The sequence below is a fragment of the Oenanthe melanoleuca genome, chromosome 3, assembly GCF_029582105.1.
Source record: "Oenanthe melanoleuca isolate GR-GAL-2019-014 chromosome 3, OMel1.0, whole genome shotgun sequence".
NCBI classification, from domain to species: domain Eukaryota; kingdom Metazoa; phylum Chordata; class Aves; order Passeriformes; family Muscicapidae; genus Oenanthe; species Oenanthe melanoleuca.
This window is the reverse complement of record NC_079336.1, coordinates 97,189,067-97,212,411: the sequence shown is the minus strand read 5'-3', so window position 1 is coordinate 97,212,411 and position 23,345 is coordinate 97,189,067. Positions and strand designations below refer to the sequence as shown.

The window sequence follows — 23,345 nt, the reverse complement described above, 5'->3', positions numbered from 1 at the left end:
GAAGATTTTAACAGTCTCTTGCTGCTAGTAGATGTGTAAAATTACTTTACAATGCTGTACGTGCAGCATAGTAGAAGTAAAAGTTGCAGACAGCCACTCAAACAGCAATGTGACTTGAAATCCACACATTTCATTTCAACACCCATTCCAAGAACAATCCTCTTGAGTCAAATATTTCTCTCTAGTGCTCTGAAGAGATCCAGGTGATGAGTAATTTGTGATAGTTCTGTGTCTGAAGCCTCTTTGTCACTTTACATCCCACACAAATTCTTGCCATACAACAGCTTGTTGTGTCAGACATGTTTATTTGCTGTGTTGCCCAAGTGTACAAATAGTGAATGTAGTTATAGAAATTCAAAATATATTGTAGTAGAAATCTGTCTGGGAAGTGGAATGCTAAGATATTCACTTTATAAAATTATTACCCTTAAGTCACTCTCACTTGGCAAGTTTTAAATATATCAGGGCCATGAAGAGACAGATTATGATCCTGCAAAAAAGGAGTTCTCAATAAACTTTTTCTGCTAGATGAAGTCAGTCAACAGCAAATTAATTTCTTACATTTGACTCATTTTGAGTTATCAGCCAACAGGATGTTAGCTACATCCAGACAATTCATACACAATTCAGCTCCCATTTATACCAATAAGGTCAATGCATCACTATCATCATACTTAAGTATTAGTGAAACAATCTCAGTGACAATATTTATTTTAAGCTAATGAATTCAAGCCAATAAGTTGCCCCTGGCTATTGAGTGCAATTGATGCTTTTGTCACATTTTCAGAGTAAGACTCCTCAGTTCTTGAACAAGTCAATACAGCTCTGCAGGAGAGACACATTGTTCTGCAAAGGAAGAGAATTAGTTTCAGATGAGGATGACTGATAGTTCAAATCCTGCTTTTCACAATGAAGCAGCTTCCCAAATTGTGGGTCTGTCACAGGATCTTGATGCTAAAGATCTCCTACTGCAAAGACAAGCATTCAAGTAGTAAAGAACCAAAACCAGATCACACATTCTGCAATATGCCTCTTCCTGCAGGCCTGCAGCCATGACTGTGTGGTAAGGAGAGAGGCAACAGCCAACAGGAAGTTTTTAAAGTGGGCCAAACTGAGCAGTGCTGTCAAGGCCTTTGTGTCACATTTCAGTTCAGCACTGAAGCAGCTGCCTATGGTAAAGCCCAGTACTCTCAGGAGGGGGACATCAGACTTTCCTTCTTCAAAGGATGCTGAGGATGCACAGTTACTGATTGCTCTCTACACTAAATTAACAGACCCTTCAAGCCTGCCTAGCAAAGCTTGGCAGAGACTGCTATAAAGCCAGTGTCCCCTCCACTGACAATCCAAGTGACAAGGATTGACAGCCTGATCACAAGCTGCAGGATGTGCTCCTATCCCAGCACTCAGGAGCTCTGGAAGCAGCAGCTGCCTCTAGACACAGTAGGGGTCAAGCCCCCCACAGATGAGGCTGCCTGATGGGAAGTCAATTGACCCACCAAATCCTCCCAGTTACACAATAGTCACTTCTCTCAACCCATGCCTTTTAAATTCCAAAGAGAACATACCTTTGCATGTTTTATTTCCAGTTCTGCCATTTCAATTAAGTTTTTGCGGAATGCTGCTATTCTCTTCTGTTTGAAGCTCATCAGTTCTGTAGAGAACGAAAAAAACAAAGGTAAGAGAGATATACAAAGTGTGACAAGTTTCAGTAATGCCCCTTATGTTTCAGGAGTTCTGTTGTGCAGCTCAGATTACAGTATTTGATCAAAAAAAGGTTCAAGAATTAGTCATGCCGTTTTTAGACACAGATGCAGTCATCACATGACACACAGACAGCTTAAGACAGAAAAGCTTTGTTGGAAGACAGCTGGAATAAAGCAGAAATGAGCTGCACAAGCTCTGTAAGAACCCAGAACACATAAAAGCCAGATACACTGAAGGAACAGCATGTATACCATGTAAGTGCATTTCCCTTGCTTTATGTTGTCCAAATATATATATATATATATATATATATATATATATATATATATTTGTATACACACGTATATTCTTCTATTAAGAACCAATGTTTAGAACTTTGCTGTACTGGGACAGAGCAAAAGCCTGTTTGCATAGCTCTGACTGAGATAATTAGTTACTTTCTAGTAGTCACAGTTACATGGAGGCTGAGTTCAGCCCAGAAAGCAAATACTAGGGGCTTACAAATAAGGTTAGTGTAGTACTGACATAGCTCTGCTACAGAGAATTGTTTTAAAAAATGTTTAGCTGCATTAGTTTTACTGCATCTATCTCTACTGTCCTTGGGATGTCCAGACTATTTGTCCAGGAGCCTTCAGTAACTGAGGGTCAGATGGAGACCTCGACTGCATTAAGCTCTCCTTTAAGCATCAGTACAGCAAAGCCTGTTTTACCTTGTTTTGCAGATTCTGAAATCTTTTCAAACTTCTGACAGCAATCCTGTTGATGTGCCTCAGCCAGCCTGACATCCTTGCTCTTTAGTCTGGCTTTGTCTAGAGCTTTGTTCGAGTTCTCATAGTCAACAAGAGCCCTGGTTCGTCTGTACAGAAGATCCTGAATAGACAGAAATAGCACACCGGAGCCTTAGCAAGACTACTTCCCAAACTGAGGTTACAACCACCTTAGCAGCAGGAGGTTTCAGTTCTTTCAGAACCAGATTCTGCTTTTTCCAACAAGCTATTACAGCCTGCTCTTGGCAGCCTTTCACAATGCAGCACTACACTTCCAGGATAGCCAGCTATGCCTTAGTGGAGGAATTCTAAGGACTACTACAGTAATAGTTTCTTCCCTTAAAGCAGTTTATCCTGCTGTAAAGTGGATCTCTCCACTAAGAATGAAAAGCACTTTCTGAATTCTCTCAGCCTACTTCCAGCAGACATTTAATTTGTTGGTGAGCTGACAGTTTGGCTGAAGCACTGCACTAACCTAGACAGCAGAAGTAGTACAAGTCTCTGAGCCAATCCCTTCCTAATGTAGCAGGAGTATAATGTGCTGTCTAAACAGCAGTACACCCCACTGAGGCAGGCTGTAGGGGATGTTCTGGAGTACCTGACATTATGGTTAGAGATACTAAAGGAAGAGGCCCAGTAGGTTGTACCTAGATACCTCTTTGCAGCATAGTCATCCCTCGTCAAATCAAGTTTTGATTAGAAAAAAGTTGCCAGCAAGGCTTTTGCAGTCACATCAGTCTACTAAAGCCCTCTTGGAAGTTCAGACTCCAATAACCTTCCTGAATTACCGCATATTTGTGCTAAGGTACTCCAAAAAACCTGAAGTCAATCCCAACTACTAATTAGTCATTACTGATTTTATTGGCAAGCCCATGACTACTCAGACAGGAAACAAACTGCTGCAGACTTAAATTCAGTTTGCTCTAACTTACAGAAATTTAAAGAGCTCTTCCACTTTACATGCCAAAGAAAAATTGGTCCAAGGTCTTCTGTAAGTGGCTGGGCTCCAGCTAGCTAATATTTAGCTTCTATATTCTGCTGTGGTTTAAGAGTCTTAGGTTTCTTAGGCAAAACAAGAGTCCACTTTCCTGTCTTCTTAAAGCACAAAGAATGAGTGAGTCATGCTGCCCATAACAAAACTAAGCTTCAAAAAGAAAACTGTTCTCACCTTAGCAGCTTCTATATTGAGCATGTAGTATCTCAACAGTTCAGAGAGCTTTAAGTCTTCATCAGATGAAACTCTACTCTCTACCTTCTGCAGACAGGTAAAAAAAAACAAACACAAGTTAGTTGGTGTGTAACAGAGAACAGCAATATCCAGAGTCAGAGATTCTTCTCCCCCCCCACCCCGCACCTGCCCCCAGCAAAGCTTCTCTTACCCTGAGTTTCTCAAAGAGTTCTGCAACTTTCAACAAGTACCTAGTGAGGAAAAAAATGCGTAAATAAGTTTGAGATACTTCTTAGTCTGATAAATGCCAGGAACAATTGGCAGGAAACCAGAATGCTGAAGGCTGGAGTTTCCTCTCATACACAGGTTCAAACGAGGGCTCGAAAAAACTCATTTATTAGGCAAAGACCTGGACAAAAGGTTCAATATGCTGGATTCCAGCCTACCAGAGTGGTACAGCTGAGCAGCTCAACACCATTTAATGTAACAATGCTGATCTCCAGAGCATAAAGGTCTTGTGGAGAATTTCCCTGCTGCTATCCAAGAGGGATGAGCTGACTTGTTTATTCAGCTATACACTCTGTTTTAACAAGGTCTTGGTAAATTGATAGCAAAATCAAAAGGAGGAAGAAGTTGCCTCAAAAAAGATGACTGGGGTTACCTTTAACTGGGTAACTGATAACTGGGTTCCCCCAGTTTAAAAATCCCCTACTATTCTGGAAGTGCAAAGGTCCAGAAGATAGCACAGACCTAGTGTAAGCTGACCTAGTGCAGTTTTATATAATAGCACATTAAACCCTTTCTTCAGGGGCCTCTAGCAGTTTGTGACCTGAAGAGAATCAAAGAGAACTCTGCTTAGAAGGAGTTTGATGACCAGCACAAGTAATCTCTAGGCCACAACTGGCAAGTGATCAACCGATCAACTAGTTCAGAGTTAGGTGCAATTGATAATATTAGGTCTGCCACAGCAGGAATGCCAGAAAAAAAAAGTTTTAATGCCACTTGATTGCAATTCAAAAACTCAAACCACCTATGACTTAATCCTGTGGATTTTACAGAAGAAATTTGGTATTCCCAGACTCAGGATATGTTTACAAACAGTTAGAATTGCTTACTTTTTGATAACTGTAGGCTCTTCTAATGCCAGGCTGTTCAAACAAGCTGAAGTATAAATATAGTCATCTGCAACATCTGCAAGAACAAGACAAGGTTTTCAGGCTGAAATCAGCAAAACTGCATGATCTCTCGAAAGGGCTTTGAAAAGATTCACTTTTATGAGATCTTGTCATCTTATCTGCTTTTGCACATGCATCCTTTATTCTGTTGTAGTAGTTCACAAGAAAAGTCTTCTCTTGTTCAAAAAAATCTTCTACTTCCTGAAAAAGAAGATGACCTGTTAAGTCAGTAACTGCAGAATACAAGCTCTTCCCTATTTTCGGAAGGGCTAAAGAAACAACCATAGTCTGGGCCTGAGCTTGAGGCCCATCAATCCCTATGGAAAAACTGTTCAAGACAAGATGTGAGCCAAGGGTCTGACATCCCAAGCCACTTGGCAAACTTCTTCCTCGCTGTGCAGTGAACATGAAGTTGACAGTCAAATACTGATGCAGGCTGTCTGCAGCAGCCAGTAAGTTGGTATGGGACAGCCCTTAGGACTCTCAATTGCTGGAATTCTATTTCCTAGGCCTGCTGCAACACTGTAGCTAAGGACTAAGCAGTTTACAAGCTTGTTTGGCGTCCACACCAAACACGATACATGTTGTAATGTTTCAGACACTGTACATAGGACAAGTTTATTGGGAAGTGCTGCCTTGGCAACTCAACACAAAAACTGGAGCAAGACCAGTTACAGGAGTCTTTGGTATTTGATCTTGTCTAGTATAAGCAGAAACCCAGATCATGTCTGTTCAGAGCTCCAAAGTAGACAAAAACTCCAAGCACATTTCCTGAAGGTGTAATTCTCTCCTCTCCACCAGTATCAGGTATTAAGGAGGTCTTCTGCATCCAGAAATTTTAATTATACACTGAAATTGAACAGCATAAAGCTACAATGTCTTATTTCCATAGAAATCAGAATTAATACAGGCTACCCTTCCCTTTCAAATGGGAGAGAATTAACAAGGCAGGTTAATGACAGCAGCTGAGCCTCATGCACAGCAAGCCTGAAGCAGACAGGAGTAACTTCCCTGGAGCAGGAAGCAAGAAACAACCAAGACTAGGGTAAGAGACAAAGCAACAACCTTACCTTGACTCCAGAGAAGAGAACCTCATCAGCACTCTTTACTACACTTTTTATAAAGCCACCAAACATCTCTTTAGTGTTTTTCCTCCGAACACTCAGCTGAAATACAGAGGCCAAAGCAGCTTTAAAGTTATACCCGTGGGTGGGGGGGAAAGTAAGTGTTTTGACACTTGAAATGCAGTAACATCCTTTACACTCAGCATATGTCAGAGCTGGTTGGTTTCCAAGCCCTCCCTAATACCCATATAAAAATGTAACATGTAACACATGGCTTGGCTACAAATAGTTCTACTATTCTGTGCCATGAATTTTTCCAATTCCCATAAGCAGCTCAGCTTCTCCTTGCATCTCTTGGATCAGCATCTATCACTCACAATTAGATGTGATGAAATAAATGCAAGAGTGACTCAGGTACACTGGAGCCATGTTCCCAAGATAAAGACATACAAAGGTGGCTTCCTAACCAACTTGACAAGGATTTAGAAAGAATGTGAGATTTATAACAGAGAAAGGTCTAAAGGTTGGGCTTTCATCCTTCAGTCACCTCACAGAAATACCTGCAATATCTACTTGCCTATGCCGCACAAAGATCCACAGAACATTCTGACTATGTCTGGCAAAAACAACATCACTCCTAACAGTTTGCCTTCCTTGGAAAGGGAAACAAGGAAAAAGGTCTCACATCCTGGTCATACTCCAGGAAAACATGGAAATTGCGATCTTTGCTGAGCACAGGATGAGAAGCAATCCGTTGCAGGAAGATCTCATGTGACGAGACAGTCTTCTTGAAGACAGCAAGGTATTCACTGCAAGGAAACAACAGACTGAGATCCTCTTTGTACTACCTTCTTCAATATACAAATAATTGCTGTAAGTTTATCCCATGAAAATATTCAACTGCAGACTTCTGAAATAGACAGCTCACAATAGTGAAGCTACTTTTAATCTCTTTAGCTAGGTGATTTTAAAGCTGGAAAAGCTGGGCAACTCCCCAGCTCCAGGATTTTCAAGACACCCTTCAAAACAGTGACACTCAGGATCACCAAATGAGTTGCTCTCCCAGGAGGCTTCTCTAAATGCAGCTTTGGCAGTAGACTCATTTTACTTACGCTTCCAGCTCTTGCTTCATTTTGGCAAACTCCTCCTTTGTCATGGACACTTCTCCTTCCCCCAGCTTCTGCATCTTCTCTCTAGGACCATCAAAGTCAGGCTTTGAAGGTGCTGGAGGTATCTAGGCAGGGAATTGGTTAGTCATGGATATTAGCAAATAAAGTTTTCCAAGATTACTTCTAGCCTTCTCTAGAAGGAGGCTCTTTTGCCTGGACATAGGAAAGTGTGGTAAAGAGTGCATGATACAGGAGTTCTAGAGGCACATTGACATCTAGATCCCTGGTTTGTGTTATCCCTGCCCCAGGAGGGAAACCAACCCAGTGAAACAGCTTCTGTAATCCACCCCATCATCTCCTAAAGAATCATGATAGGAAGGAAAGCCCACATTTAATAGATCATTCCAGTGTGCCATCTTCAGGCAGATATTAATACTACCACAGAGTCAAGGACTCTCACAGCATCTTTTGCTGCTCCAAGCTATATGGAAAGTTAACACAAATGCCATACCACTCAAATTGTTTAGGAATTAAGGCAACAGGAAGCATAGTGAACACCTAAGTCACAAAACACCAGTAACACTGGTAAAATATTTTTCATGCCCTTATTAGTAGGTACTTTAGATTGCTACAGTTTTTCACTTAGGATCACATTCTTTAGGAAGTACTTACAATGAGTCCTGCATACTCTTCAGTTTCAGTGAGTGTATCATGTAGCCACAAAAAGTCTTCGTGCTGCCTTGTAACTGAAAACTCAGGGCTTTGAAAAGCTGGCAGTGTAGTCTGGAAGAGAATATATAGAAGCCCTACTGTTTTGTAAATCAGTGCTTTTAGAAACAGTTCTGTCCATTTCCAAAGGAAGCTATTCTGCTTACTAAGAGCCTTGCCCACTCCCTTTTAGCTGAGCTGGCACTTATTCAACACCACCACTAAGGAGACTGTTAGAAAAAAAAGTGCTGCTGTAGAACAGCATTAATGCAGTTTGTTTCATGACATTTCACAGTAGGTCACTTCCTGCCCCCTCAGCCTTCCAGTGTCTAGCTAGGATTCCTTAGCAAAGCCAACCTAACCATCAGCTACTTGTCTCTGTTTAGAGAGTTCAAATCCTAGCAAATCTGAAGTTTCTGCATATATATACACATCCTCAGGCCACCTTCAAGTGGAAAATCTCCATCTAATTAGATTTTCTTCATTGCTGAGCTCGTCTTTGCAGGTATGTGTACTGCAAATACCTCTGTTACTTGCACAGCCTCTTTTTGCCCATGACCTTACCTTAGTGTGCACAGTGAACTTCACTCTGTCCTTTTCACTTAGGGCATCAGGGATATCAATTTGGAGGGAAGGATCAACATTCAGGTCTACAGATACAGACCTCAGCTGCAAGAGAATTCACAGAATAATCTTTAATTGAGCATCAGGTAGGTTTAGTGAAGCTGACTGATCATCAGCCGTGAACAAGAACCACACTACACTACACCCCTGCCTTCAGGTACACACATATGACCAGAATTCCTCTCCCAGTGCTTCAAAGAGCCTTTAACTGAGCTGGCATCTTCCTCTGGGGGCTTATTTCTTCATTTATTCCAACAGCCTAGACCTAGAACATAATTTCAAGCATACTCAAACTTCTAAAGAGGAGTGAAATAGCCTTCTCAGTAGAAGATCCTCCAGCTAACACATGAAGACTGTCTTCTAAGAGGCCCTCCCTTGCTGCAGCCTAACAGATCGTTGCTATTTTCTGCATAAGGGAGAAACTACCAGAGATCAAGGTCACAACATAGGATGTTTGCTGATGAGCAACCATCAGAGGCAGGAGGAATGCTGAGGTTATCCTTTGGAGATAATTCTGAAGGCCGTCTCAGAAAAGCAGGCTAGAGAACTGCACCAGGACTGCTATCTCACCCCTCTGCAGCACAGACCACACCAGCCAGGAGCCTGCTCCTACCACTGCTGTGTACACTAAGTTTCAGCACCCAAGCCCACAGGCAAATGGTGGCAGGATCTGAGAAATCCTATCATATCACAGATGGCTAAATGCTGCCTCAAGCCCCTGTAAAGCTGCCTAAGAACTGCTGATGGGCTGCCTGTTATAAGGTGACTTTGCTTCCAAAAGGCTCTTGAAGCTGCCTCCCCCTAGGCTGGCCATCTGCAGCCCAGATCTGGTATGTGACAAGTCTCTCTGGCTGCCTGCAGAGGGCACAGCTGCCAGGACAGGGAGCATTTGCCCCTGCCACTGCTCTCCCCTATGATCAGACTGCCTGTGCATAAAGTGAGGGACACCCCAGCCACTTCACCCTCCATCCAGACTTCTATCTGCTGCATCCTCACTGTTAGCTAGAACTAAAAGGACATAAGTAATAGATAGAACTTTTTAAGCCTTACAACTATGAAACAGCCTTGCATGCAGCACATTAAGCATCCCAGAAGGGAAGGACAGAAGACTTTTAGCCCCTCCTGGCCATTGCCTTGGCAGTGAGCACACTTAGAGAGCACGCCCTGGAGCACAGTTCCTAGCAGTCCCAGGCACCATTCACATCCCACAGGACATGGTGGGACTCCAAACTCTACACGGACTCCAACAGTAATCACTTCTCTTCAGTCACCACTTAGAACAAACTATTATGTTCCCATACAGGCAGGCAATTCTGGTTCTTGCTAGGAAGGCACAGGCCAAACAGAGGTGCACGGTTCAGAGGTCACTGACATGGGTTTGGGCAGAAGCTGCCCCACTCAGGCACTGCAGGAAGGACAGGCCACCAATCAGGCAACAGTTTCACTGTGAGCATGGCTCATTTTTTTTTCTCTTGCCAAATGAAAGGCAAGTTGGTTGGTGTTTCCCATTTCCCAGCCAGGTAACACCACCAGCCAAAGCAGCAAGATGCAGATCTCAGTGTTTTACATCCTGCTTACTTCTACTTACTGTCCAAACAGGATCAGCAGTGCTAACAATATGAACTGCTGAGTCTGGAAAGTATGATAAACCAAAGGAAACTGTTTCCTCCCAGCTAAACTAAGGAAAGCATTACACAAATCAGACAGTGCTGAATTTGTGAGCTTTCTTAGTAAGTCTTGTGGAGAAAGTAACCCATTATTAGAGGCTGTCTAGGCCCCTCCATGCCTAGTAGTTGCCTACACAGAAGACAGATAAGCACGAACATAAGGTGGTCCTGCTTGATCAGATTAATACAGTTAACATATCACAAGCATGTGTCTCCTGGCACCCTGCACAAACTGGAGCTATGTGAAACCAAGGATTTTAAGACCCCTGGTCTGCTCCAGTCCTGTGAAGGTCACTGTGAGCTCCTAGCTCCAGGCCAGAGACCTTTAGGATTACAGACTCAGACTACAAAGGGAACATTCACGCTGTCTGACTTCAGAAGGAGGGAGTGTTTCTCAACAAAAAATGCCAGAGTAGCATTTGTCCCCTGAATGGGGGAAGCAGGAAACCCCACTCCTCTCAGCACAGCTCTGTAAAGCACTAACTCAGTGACATCCACAGCAGATGTCTCACACCAACCCCTGACCCAGACCTGCTCTGCAGCACCAGCAGCTCTGCACACAAGACCTTTCGTGCCACCATCTCTCCTACACCACCCTACCAGCAGGAATAGGGTCACATGAAAGCTTTGCAGAGCAAAGGAATTAAACATCCATCTCCAGGCCCCAGGCTTGTCCTTCTACCTCAGCAGGCATCCAACCCAAGGCTTTCCCAGGTCACTGCTCCATCTTAACTCTCTGGCAGCTCCTTCACATCCAGAGGCATTTCTCTGCTAGGACGTCACTGCTTCCTCCCTGGACTCCAAGAAGTTGGGCAAGAGAACTGAAGGTTCCCCATCCAGTTACCAGAAACCAGTCTGTCACTCCATACCCTCAAGGGATATAATCCAAGCTCAGCAACTGGGAAGGGATTATTCTTCACTTGTAGCAGATGCTCAAATAGGTACAGAGGATACACAGAATGGAAACAGCTGGGTTGGGCTGCAAACTGAAACACTCACCCGAAGCCAGCACAGGACTCTCATTTCTCTTTCCCAGAAGCAGCCTCTGGCTTGCAATGACTCCAGAAACTGTTACAGCTTCTCTGACACCTCCCACTTCTACACTCAGGACACATCAGAGACTTGTTTCTGGATTCCTGGAGTTTCTTGAGGATTCAAGGAAAACTACTCCCTACTCAGTACAGATACTGTCCACCTGTTCAACTGGTAAATCAGAAACAAAGCAGAGCCCTTCACAATAACATAAACATCGTACTGGTCAACATTTCTAGGTTTCAGGACCAAAAGACTAAAAATACATATTATGGTATTAATTAAGACACCATGATAAACATGTGACCTAGAAGCCCAGGACAGCAGAAATCACTACTGTACCAAATCCAGGCAGAAATTTAGAATATGTGCTTTTTTCCCCCATTTTTTTTAGAGATGCTAGTAAAAAAAAAAAAAAAAAAGTTGGATCACTTAAATATAAGGCAGTGATGACCATCAGCTACCCAGACTTCTGCCTGACAGACATTACATTTCTGATCAGGCCTAACCCAAATGCAAACATCTTGATGCTTGCAGACACCCAGTGAGAGGAAATGTCCTCAGCCACTGAAGTCTCATAGTTCTGATGAGAGGCCTGAGCTGCTGCTTTTACAGTACCACCCTTTGCAGTTTTAGCATCAGCTCTGGATGACTCGGTGTCACTTCTGCATTCTAACAAAAGAATCTGCCAGTGCAAGCAACTGTGTACAACTTTTGACTGCTAGTAAAACATGTATTTGTTCTCAAAGACAGATTAATCCAGGGGTTTTCCACAGAGCCAGGCTCTTGGAAGGAGCAAGGAGCCCTTCCACAACTGCTCACATGTCAAAGTTTTCTGCTTATTGTCAGCTACCTTTTAAAATCCTTCTCCCCTTACTGATCACCTCCCTGCTGTCATTCAAGCAACAGCCCATAAACAAGACTTCAGTAGTAATTACATCTGCCACTACCCAGAATCCATTACTTTTTACAGAGTAGGCTTTCTAATTAAAGCTGTTTAGGTGCTCTCCAGAGAGCACTAAAAGATCATGATGTTTTCTGGCAGTTTATACAGAGCCCTTAATTCCAGTGGGCCTTGTTTTGACACCCAGGAGTTAACAACCAGAGGATCTGGTCAGCAGACATCAGCAGCATTAGCAGCTGGAACTACATTTTAGTCATATTCAGCACAAGTAGCTTAAGTTGCCTTTTAATCAAGATACTAAAAGGACATCTGAAAGTACACTGGAGGCACACAGCACTACAGAGTACATGTGAAGCTTGGATTTTGCAGCCTTTGTGGTAGGTTTGCTGTGACCACTCTGGCACTGAGTTGAACAGTCCTGAAGTGGTCTGTTACACACAACCAAGAAAAATTGAACCAGTGCTTACTTATGCTATGGAAAATGCTTCCCCAAATCTGTGACTTCAAACTGGAGAACTCCAGTGATGCAAAGGTTTAATTATTTTGCTTAAAACACCGATAAAGAGGGAATAAAAGCTCAATGTAGTCACACTGAAATGGCATTCGTCAGCAAGTGCAGTGCTTGCCAAGGAAGCAGAAGGCCCAGAGCACCTGTTGCCTCTGGCTGTGCAATAAACTGTCCCTCTCCTGCCAGAGGGATCTCTGCATCACTCTCTGCAGAAACATGCAGGTCACACACTTCCTGACAGAGGGAAGGACTCTATAAACATTCAAGGATGCCACATTCCAAGCAAAAGCCTTGCTGGCTCACCTTGTTCCACCAGCACACAGGACACCTCCACCCATACCATGACTTTCTCAGCTGGAGAGGTCAAGCTCAGCTTTGGCCATGCAGGTCAAGCCCTCAATGTGCCAGCATCCCCAAGAATGTTCTGCAGACCTCCTACAGTGAGGCCAGAGCTGGTGGCAGGGAGTCTCAGGAACAGGCAGCCTCACCATGCTGGCTTCACCTTCTGCTGGCTCAAACTGCTGGGCCAGCTTCATGGAGGCTGTGCATACTTGAGAATGTATTATCCCCATCCAGGAGCTGCCATCCTGCTAGCACAGCTCACCTCCTCTCTTGATTTCAGGCTCAGCAGTGAGCAGAAGGAGGGTTTTTGCTAAGTACAGGCACGATCCGGTATGGTTTCATTCCTTCCAGAACATGCAGCAGAATTTGTCCAGCAGAGTCACCATTTGTGAGTGAAAACAGCAAGTTGCAGGCCATGACACAACACTTTGTCTTCCACTGATGGCTTTGAGAAAAAAAGGGCTATGATACATGCTCTCAGTATTCTGATCTAGAACATTTTAACTGCAGACTGAAGCCTCAAAATAACACAAAGCCACTGACATTAAAAAATACCAAGGTATTTTCTCAAGCTTAGCTTGGAAGTCCCACCACTCACTTCAAATTCTGAAGTGCCTTTTCCTCCCTCATGACAGTTTACACTTTATTTCCCGCTGCGCTTCCAATCACCCTTATCCTACCCTCCCTTCCTCTTCCTGATATCCTGATCCTCTCCTGCTTTGCCACCTCAGGGTCAGTTTTTAGTTTATACTTAGCAGCGGCTCCTATTTAATACCTAATGAAGTTTTCTTTACAGGCATGAGTTTTATCTGCTGGTCACACACCAGTTTCACGTTGCTGTTTCTTTGCCTAAACAGGAACAGACAAGATAGGGGCATTTCTATCCTCCCCCATGCTGCTGGAATCCCAAGACAGCCCTACAATCTAAACAAGCTAATCTTTGTTCATTGACCACTAGAGTTTAAAGCTACTCCAGTTCCCACCACAAGAACATCTTCCCCTTCCCCCAATATTCCTGTCAGAATTAGAAAGGCACATAAACATTCAAAAGTTACCAACTGCTGCAAGAGAGTTCTTCCCCTCCAGTATTCTCCAAGGGCAAACACTTTAATATAAAGAGTTTCACACGCAGCAGAAAAGAATTAAAGCACTGGCAGCTCCTAGCTCAAAGCAAACTACTAGAAAATGCTTCTTCTACAAACTCTTGCCTGTCTTACTGAAGGATTGTTTCAAAACAAGATTCATAAGGGAAAGAAGCAGAGAAAAGGAAATTATCCAGAAGTCAATAAAGGCTGGTATATTTCTAGCCCTCAAATTAGTCAATATACATGTTCCAAAAAGCTGGAGAAAACGCAGACTGAAGAGACTTTCAGCACACCTTACAGCTTAAAGCAAAGTCATCTTCCTGCCAGTGAAGCTTAGTCACAATGCAAAACCACATGCAGATGTGACAATATGAAAGGCAAATAGGCAACTTGCTGACTCTTACAGGGCTGCTTTATCTTCTTTTCAAGGTGTGTTGAGGGTAGTTACTAAAGCAGGGAGTTTAGGTAGGTTAACCCAAGCAGCTCCTCCAGTAGAAGAGAAAATGCCAGCCACTGTCTACACTAGATAAACATTAATTCACAAAGTTCCTGTTTTAGCATTTCACTTGCATTTCCTCTGAGAAGTTGAGAGTCTTAACTAGGAAACACCCTGTGTTGCTTTAAAGGGAAGACCTGAATCTCCCTGGCACTTACAGTCACTTCTCCGGAGAAAGGAGAACCAAGAGAGCTGCTGATGTGACAACCAAGGGAAAGGGGCACCGCAGGTGAAATGACAGCTGACAGCCTAATTAACGCAGCACAGCCGGGAAGGCCGGGCACAGACACAAAGGGCAGCTGACCCGCTGGGGAAGAGCAGGTTTCACCCCCTGCAGCACAATCGCCGCGCCCGGGGACAGGTCCTGCTCCCGCCTCACCTGCCAGGCCCGGCTCCCGCCGCTCCCGGTGAGCGCTCTGCTCCCGCCCCGGCACGGAGTGCAGCCCGCACCGGCTCACGGCAGCCGCACAGCCCTTCCTTCCTCCTCCTCCTTCCCGCTCCCTAATCCTCCCCACCGCCTGATCTTTCCCCGGCACCTCTCCCCTCACAGGCTGCTCACCCCCGGCACGCCGACCCCCCGCGCTCAGGGGACCTCGGCGCGCCAAAGGCACGAGGGCTTAGGTGACTCATATTTAAAAGAAAAAATAACCCCTAAACGGAGCAAAACCAAAAAACTTGTCACTGTCCCAGTGCTGGCGGGGGCAGAGGGAGCAGGGAGCTCCCTCTCACGCCGCCGGGCTGCGCCCTCACCGCCCGCCCCAGCCGGACCAGGGCCGCCACCCTCACCTTGTTCTGCGCGTCCCCATGGAGCAGAGCCATACCTCCGGGCGCAGACAACTACCCGCACCTTTCTCTTTCTCCTCCCCCCCGCCGCCACCTCCTCCTCATATAACCTGGGCGGAGCCGCCGCCGCCACACCCCCTGAGGGGCATCCGCCATCTTTGGTGAAGGCAGGGCGCTGCTTGCCTTCATCCAAGATGGCACCACAACGCTTTATTTTTCGGCTTGCATTCAAAGATTTGGGTTGTTTTTCTTACAGCCTTTCAAAAAATACCAAAAGAACGCGAGATGGAGCAGATACGCCCCTCCTACCACCTTTCGGGGCGCTTCAGCGAAAGAGAAAGGGCTACAGCTGGCAGTGCGGGAAAACTACAAGTCCCATGAGGCGGCGGGCGGCGCATGCGGAATGAGAGCGGCAGAAGCTACGGGTGGGGCGCGCCTGCGCATTGGTGCCCGCGGCGGTGGCGGGAAGCGCGGCTGAGGTAACGCGGTGCCGCGGGTCGTGAGGGCTGCGGGGCCGGGCGGACGTGAGGGCGAGAGAAGGCCGAGGGAAGGGAAAATGGGCTGGTGCTGGTGCTCCGCTGGCCGACACTGCCTCTGGGTCCGTCAGCGAGCGGGCTGCATGGCCGGGCATGCCCGCGTCCGGCGGGCCTCTTGTCCCGTGGTTTATCCCTCTCTGTACAAGCGCGGGCGGTCCAGCACTGGGGTTTTCAGACACCTGGTGCTCATGCAGAAAGTTTATTTGCCTGAAGGTGCACTGGTGTTCACTGATCGCAAAAACCGCTGCCTTCGCGTTACAGCCCTATTCCCCACTATAATCCCCAGTGCTGATCTTGGAATGTTGCTGATCTGGGCACTGAAGCTTGTTGAAGCTACCCTGAACCAAAGGTTCTGTGGGCTTGTGCTTTAAACGAGGTTGCTAAATTGTCTCTCTTTGTGCTCTAAACATCCCAAAAGAGGGAGGTGTGTTTTTAGCCTGGATAGGTTCAATAATGTATGTTGCAAACTGCAGGGAACTCACAGTTATACCTTCATCAGTGGATTTGTTCTCTTCAAATCAGGGACAAGGGGCAACAGGTCTGTAGGTGTGTTTAGGAGTGCTCTTTTTTGTTATCACTGAAATAAGCCAGTGCTTTTCTTTGGTTTTGTTGTTTTTGGGTTTGGTTGTTTGGGGTTTTTTTTGTTTTTTTTTTGTTTTGTTTTTGTGTTTTGTTTTTGTTTTTTGGTTTTCTTTCTTTGTTTTTTTTTTGGCTGGGTAGGTGGCTGTGGAGAAAAAGGCATACCAGTTATTATCCGAATCCACAGCTGGAGGTAGGTTTTTATTAGATGTGAACATTTCCTTAAGTAATCCTTTCTAGTTCCTTCAGTTAAGCCACTCATTCCTATACTGGAAAAAAACTTCCTTAGTTATGTTAACTCAGTTGTTGGAGCTGAAAAGTCAGCTTGCTTGGGAATGTTAAGTCCTCTTGTTGTTTTTGTTTTTTTTTTTAACTCCAGGTTAATTTTTTTCAGTTCTCCAATGTGGCTCATTGTGCAATACTTGAAGCAATTCTGTCATCCTCAACCACAAACACTTTCAGAGAGAAGGGAGACACTTCCCCAGAGGGCAATCTCAATTAAGTTCTGTTCTTTGTGTACAAGAGTAGATCCTGGCCACTCCATTTCTTTCTTGTAAGTTATCTGCACAATGCCAGTGTGATTTATTGAAAAATGCATGATTCTTTATTCAGCTGGGCACAAGGGTTCCTTATTTCTTAGCAATCCTAGAACCTCTTTCCTTTTGTAAAACAGGACAGCAGCTGGCAAACTCTCCTTTTACAGGTTATTCTGTTTATATGCTGCACAAACGTTTTTGCAGGTACTGGAAATTCCACAGGTATATTCCCCAGCCCGACATAGGCTGTTAAATCAAAATTCATACTAGTCACTGAAGCACTGTGTTGTACTAAATTTAACTCTGGAGCTTGTAATATTCCATATTTCAATAGCTCCATGATTCAAAACACTGACCTGGTATGAATTTATTCCTTGGAAAGTGTTGAGGGAGCAGCTTACTACAAGTAAATTTATGCTGGATCAGCCATCCTTTTGCTTCCTGCAGTGGCACAAAACCAGAATAAACGTTTTCTTTTGTGCTGTGGCTTTATGTACAAAGCCAGAGCCACTAGCCCAACATTTGCTCTGTTCTGATTAGTGCATGCCCACAACAACCATTAATGAGCCTGTTAATAATCATCAAACAGCAGCTTGAGAATCCACAAGCTGTTACATGGGAATAAAAATATATTTTCCCTCTTTTATTTTAAATCCCAGCTCTGGCATCTCTATTTAGAGGTAAGCTCCAAGAGAGAAGGAATTAATTTTTCTGCGCTGATGAAGGACAATATTTATGGATCCCTAGTCCGAGGTCTCAGCCTCTGCTGCAAGGTGCCTTGTTCTAGTCAGCTGCCCCATTTTTGGAAGCTGTTGTGTGTGACAGATGCTCAGCCCCACACTGTGGCCACTGCAGCTGTGGGATCTGTCCCCACAAAGGAGCTCCCCGTGGTTTTGTTTCCCGTGGCTCCCAGGGCTCGGGCAGTGTGGGAAGTGCTGTGTGAGGAGCATGGGGAAGGAAGAGGGCAGCGTGGAAGGAGTGTAGTAGGAAGGAGCCTAAGCCCTCAATTCTGCACTGGAAATGCCATTATGGAAGTGTTACATTTTATCCGTGTGCAAAAAACTTCCTGGGGCTTCCTGTGCAGCTCTGGAAGGTGTGCTGAGAATGGTGTTGCTTGTAGGCTGTTCTTGCTTTTACATTTCATAAGTGTTTTTGGGAAAATACGTTTATATTTTATTCTGAAGTTTAAAAAAATTTCTTTGAATATGGAGATATTTGCAGTGCATCTGGTTTCTCTTTGCCTTTTCTACCTTCAAGTCTCACAATGGAATATACTGCTGCTGTCTGTTTTCTCCTAGGGATACAAAAGAAAAATGTGGGTTTATACCCCATAAGGTACCTTGTCTCCACAATCCCCTTTAGTTGGCCATTCACTATAAACTTAAAAATTTTAATACCTCACAGCAATTGGCTTCAATGTCCTCTGTGTAGCTTTTTTTCCCCCCCCCTCCACCTTTTGGGGGTTTGTTGGTGGCAAATCTGATTTTTTTTGCCTACTTCCAGGGCAGTTCTGATACTGTTCCTGTAGGGATGTCCTCTGATGCAACTTTTGCTACTTGCAACAAATCTTCAAGTATTTCAGATTTGGCAGGCCAGCAGTGGCTCTTTTCAAGAGCATTTCCTCTTTTCCTTGCTGTTTTTTTCTCTTCTTTATCTGAAGAATAAAGGTGGTACAAGGTGAATGAAGACACTTTGGCCATAGCAATTCTTTGTTTGGCAAAGGGCAAGAGTAGGATGGTGGCAGGGTTTTATGGCTCTGTAAATCACAAATTTCTTTTTCCACAGGAGGAGAAGGTATGGTAACACACAGACTGTTGCTGACAGAAGGAAGAAAACTCTAACTGCTCACAAACACTTCTTGTCAGGATGCAATTCCTACAGATGCTGTCCAGGAAACCGGGGAGCCTGGAAGTGCTTTTTCAAATACCATTTTGCCAAAAGCAATTCCCATATACCTGTCTGTCTACCTCTGTATGTGTTTATAGCAAAAAGAAAAAAGGAAACAGTTATGAACAAGTTGACCAAGAAAAATACAAGAACTTGATCCACTCTGTTACATCTTACAAAACCAGCGCCCAAACACCAGAGACAATACTTGAGGAAGACAGTTTATTATATGGGCCACCAGCTAAGCACAGACCTCCAGTTAAAGCTGGGACAAAAACTCCCAAGAACTGGGTTCCTTTAATAAACCCCAGCAAGAGAATTCTTCCTGTCAGCAGTGATTCAAATGCCCCCATGAAAATTGGGTTACAAAGAACTAAGATGCCCAGTGTTACCCGCATCCTTCAACAAACCCTCTCTCCGCAACAAGTCTTTTATCTGGAAAGATGGAAGGAGAAAATGATAGAGGAGCTTGGAAAAGAGGGATTTGAGGAGTATACCAAAAGTAAGTCTAGCCACAGTGTGATTTCAGAGTAGAAGCAGTAGTCTGGATTGCTGGCAGGTACGTTAGACCAAGTGGTTTGGAAATCCATGAAGTTGTTTCCATTTCATGAGAGCATGTTGTGAGTGTACCTGTTACCAACAAGCCTAAGCTCTGGTCTTTGTTCTGGAACCACTAAAATGGATTTAGATATTTGTGGAAAATTGAGTCAGACTGTAGACATGCTTTGCTCAATCCTGTCTGACTTTGCTTTAGTTCTCTATTTGCCAGTATCTATTTAGAAATTAGTATTTTCTAGATGATATTACTGAGCTTCTTTGCAGTTACAAAGCTACTTTGTAACAAGGTGAAAATAAGCATTTTGAGCTCATACAATCCTGAGTGTTTAAAAACCAATATGTTCTGCTGTTTATGGTGAGTTTTTCAGTAACTTTGGTTTATCCACTGTATGTATGAGTAGTCAGTGAGACTGAAAAAGTAAAGTAAGCCTTAATATAAGGGATACCAATTTCACTACTGAGAATTTCTTTTTTCTTTCTTTCCCTTTTCCCCACACCCTCAAATTTTTAGTACAAAAACCAGGACTGGTTTAAGACCTACAGTGATATACATAGGATACAAATCTAAAGTAGTGTCTAAAATGTCAGGGGGTTTTTCTATTTTTCTTAGATCTTTTTCTCCAAGGAGAGCTCTTCCATTCAGCTTTGGAATCACTATTCCTGTCTGAAGAGGCATCAGCTAGGGACCAGGGTGAAGATGATGCTGTGGCTGGCTACTTATCCAGCGTGGAACATGTCTTGGAGGACATCAGCGACGTGAAGGCTCTGGAGAGTGGAGTTCTCCACGAGACCCTGCAGTACCTGGGCCTGGTCGACTGCGTGGCCAAGTATAGGTGAGGTGCCCTTCCCCTAAAACTGTGATGTGATGCCTTGGAGACCAGGGTGTGATTGAGTGGTTGGGAGAAGCTGGACAGAGCCCCCCCTGGACTGGAGATTGGAGGAACTCTCCTGGATGATCCTCATGGCAGAAGTGCTGTTTTTCCTTACTGGAGAAGGGACAGGTTTAAGCAATCATCAGCATTTTCCAGGAACTGCTGCAGGTTTTAGTAAGTTAGTTTTAGATTGGTTTTTAGGATCTAAACTGCCAGTGTGAAGGAGACTTGTTTGGACATAATAATGAGCAACATGACATCAGGGGGAAACAGGCTGAGAGTGAAAAGTCTTTATGTGCTCTCTCATCCCTTATTTCTTACTTGTGGCTAAACTTAAGATTAAATCATTGTCCTATCTTGTTCTCCTGTGCAGGGGCCAATTGTGTGTGATCGATTGGAAAACTTCGGAGAAGCCCAAGCCATTTCTGGAGAATACTTATGACAACCCATTACAGGTTGCAGCATATATTGGAGCCATAAATCATGATGCCAATTATGACTTCCAGGTCAGTAGGCCTGCTGCATGCCAAGACAAGCAGCAGTGCCTGTAGTATCTTCATTTCTTCCTGCCTTTAGAACCTCCTGCCCATGGAAGTGTTGGTAGGATTTGTAACAAAGAAGCCCAGTCTGAGATCAGGTTAAGATGTCATACTGTGAAATAATTCCACTAATCCTGCTGCCCTTGGCTGCCAGTAATGAATTTTCAGTGGTTTTAAGGAAGTGCTCAGAGACACCAAGGGATGCTCAGGTGAACTCCCAGGGACTTGGCATCTGGGCAATCCTCTGTGGTTTCGCTTGTGTCAAGAGTAAGAAGGGGCAGGAGAGGAAATAAAGCAAAAGAATCTGCAAACAAGAAAATGGTATGGGAGGGCTGTGCCTGCATCCTGTCTTGCTGTGTCCCACTAGCAAATGAGGGACTAAGTGATGCACCTGGTGTCTGGAAGCTGTGCTGTGTTTCCTCAGGGAAATGCAATGTGTTGTAAATCACTTCATCAAAAGACTGGAATAATGTTTTTAAAGACTCCAAAAGCAATTCTAGTCTATCTGCTCGGTCTGAAGGATTTTTACCTCAATACAGATATTGAAGGGGGAAAATATAAAACAGAAGAGAGCAGGTTAATTTGTATGTTATGCAAAGAATTTTCTAGAATACTGTAGAGGTCAGTGAACACAAGCACTCCACAGACATGATCCTTACAAAGTGAAATATGGGCTGGAATTCTCCTAGTAGCTTCCTGCCCCCCACTGCCAGTGACTGTAGGGAATTAGGATTTGTCAGGTATGAAAGATGTCAGAACATATCTAAGCAACCATTTCTATGCAGACTGAAGCTGGAGGGTGCCATCGGTCTGGTTGTATGGCCCCTGGCAAAAACTCCTCAGTCTCTGGCAATTTTCATGGCATCTGCAGGGCTTAAGTATCACTCATTCTCAGAGATGGTGTCCCCTGGTTTTCACTGGAGTTACTCAGAGCTCTGGGCTCAGGGTTTTTGGAGCATTTGAATATTAAGTCTCCAAGTATTTTATGGTAAGCTATTGCCCCTTTTTATTCCCCACGTATTTCTTATGTGAGATGTGTACATCAGGCAGGTGTTTTGCAGCGAGGTTTAGCTCTTGGGGCTGCAGCTGTTGGATTTGTGACAGCCCCTGTTTGTGCTGCAGGTTCGCTGTGGGCTCATTGTGGTTGCCTACAAGAACGGCTCTCCGGCACATCCGCATTTCATGGATCCTGACCTGTGCTCCCAGTACTGGAATAAGTGGCTCTTGCGCCTGGAGAAGTACATGGACAAAAACTGACCCAGACTAAGCACAAGCAAGTGGTCTGAGCACAGAGACAAAGGAAGAACCCTTTGTTTAAATGTACCACTTTCATATTCTTTTTCGAGTAACTTTTGCTAATTTCTTACTAACAGGGCTCCTCTCTCTCCTCTCCCAAAAAGCCACTTTCAAATGGGGAATGTCTATTTGCTTATATTGTAGGTGTCCTTAGTGGTCCAGGCAGAAAAAAGCCAACTTATTTAGACTCTCTTTTGTATCCCACACAGCCTGAGGTTGATAGAAAAGTTTCTACTATCAAGTCAAACTGCTTGATCAAATAATCTTTCTTTTGTGATTTTTGAGGGGAAAAAAAGTTGCAGAACTGAGTCTTTGAAAATGAAGTTGGTGAACTAAAGCAAAACAACAACTGCAATGTATGAGCTGATAGAAATGCAAATTATAAAGAAATGGATATAGTAGACTGGGTTTCAGTCAGTTCTTGCTTATGCCATCATTAGGCTTATTATTATTTGTGGTTTTTCTTACAGCTACAACTGGAAAACCTGTGCTGAGAGTTATAATGAAAGTCCTCATTAGTTCTTATTTAAAATAGTATGGCAAAGTAGCCACTTAGCAGAAGTGGCTCAGCAAGAGAGGAGCAGAATTGGAACCAGCACTCACAGAAATTTCAAGCAAGCATTCTGAGAGGTGGGAATGTTGGCTGCTGCTAGTGGCTTCTCCTGCAGGTTTTCTAACATGGAGCCCACAGAAGAGCACTGTGAAACGGGCTCTGTGCCTTGGCTTGGGAGCTCTGTGCTGCCACTGCCTTGAGCTCTTCTGACTCTACTGTGGGTCTGAGCCAACAAGGAGCCCACCCTGTGGAACATCCCCAGTATCATGAGAGTGAGTTTCTGTATCAAAGCAGCCCTGTGGCTGTGAAGCTGAGCCTTCCGATGGGTGAAGAGCTGCTGGTTGGATTTTGGGGGCTGTTTTTTATGGGTTTCTCTTTGGGTTTGTTGTTGTTTTTGTTTTTTTTTTTTTTTCCCTCAAATAAGTTTGTGAATAAATGTTTTAAAACAGAACTTTTACTTTTGAAGCGTATAAAATCAAGTCTATGAAGCAGAGAAAAAGCCTTGATCATGTCAGGCAGTATTGCTCTGGAAAGCTTTTTTCCTCATTCTCTTTGTCTTCTATGAATTGTATGTATGAGTTTCCACAATTACACTGCAGCTTACAAATAAAATTATGACCAACCCCTAAGCTTGAAGAAGATCAGCCAGAACCCCATGCCTGAGGAATGCTGCCAGCAATGCTACTTTGTAAACATAAGTCCCAGCTGAGTCTGTACCTCGGAGAGCCAGGAGGAGACAGCCAGCCTTCAAAAGACAGGAGCAGTGGGAGTCACTCGTGTCTGGCATTTCTGAAGGCCTGGCTGCTGCCTTGGGCATCCTTGGCTGAGCTGTGGAGCATTTCTGTAGCAGCAC

The 23,345-nt window shown here is 44.2% G+C and overlaps 2 protein-coding genes across 3 annotated transcripts; one reads left to right on the top strand and one right to left on the bottom strand.

Annotated features, from left to right (window-relative positions):
• Positions 1-285: 285 nt before the first annotated feature.
• Positions 286-15,303, bottom strand: SNX5 (sorting nexin 5). Its single transcript, XM_056488425.1, has 13 exons — positions 15,140-15,303; positions 8,260-8,364; positions 7,660-7,770; positions 6,991-7,112; positions 6,564-6,687; positions 5,885-5,980; positions 4,910-5,015; positions 4,755-4,830; positions 3,851-3,890; positions 3,640-3,726; positions 2,415-2,574; positions 1,566-1,651; positions 286-846 (listed from the first exon to the last, which is right to left on the bottom strand). Exons 1-13 carry the CDS (start codon positions 15,170-15,172, stop codon positions 799-801), a joined length of 1,194 nt encoding a protein of 397 aa, XP_056344400.1. The 5' UTR covers positions 15,173-15,303; the 3' UTR covers positions 286-798.
• A 236-nt stretch (positions 15,304-15,539) lies between these two features.
• On the top strand, positions 15,540-22,943 carry MGME1 (mitochondrial genome maintenance exonuclease 1). 2 transcript variants are annotated; one of them, XM_056488421.1, is made up of 6 exons: positions 15,570-15,615; positions 16,646-16,804; positions 18,573-19,176; positions 19,843-20,065; positions 20,478-20,610; positions 21,766-22,943. In XM_056488421.1, exons 3-6 carry the CDS (start codon positions 18,654-18,656, stop codon positions 21,898-21,900), a joined length of 1,014 nt encoding a protein of 337 aa, XP_056344396.1. In that variant the 5' UTR covers positions 15,570-15,615; positions 16,646-16,804; positions 18,573-18,653; the 3' UTR covers positions 21,901-22,943. The 2 variants fall into 2 exon arrangements, with proteins under 2 accessions (XP_056344397.1, XP_056344396.1); XM_056488422.1 differs by lacking the exon at positions 16,646-16,804 and having other exon boundaries at positions 15,540-15,615.
• The last annotated feature ends 402 nt before the right edge of the window (positions 22,944-23,345 follow it).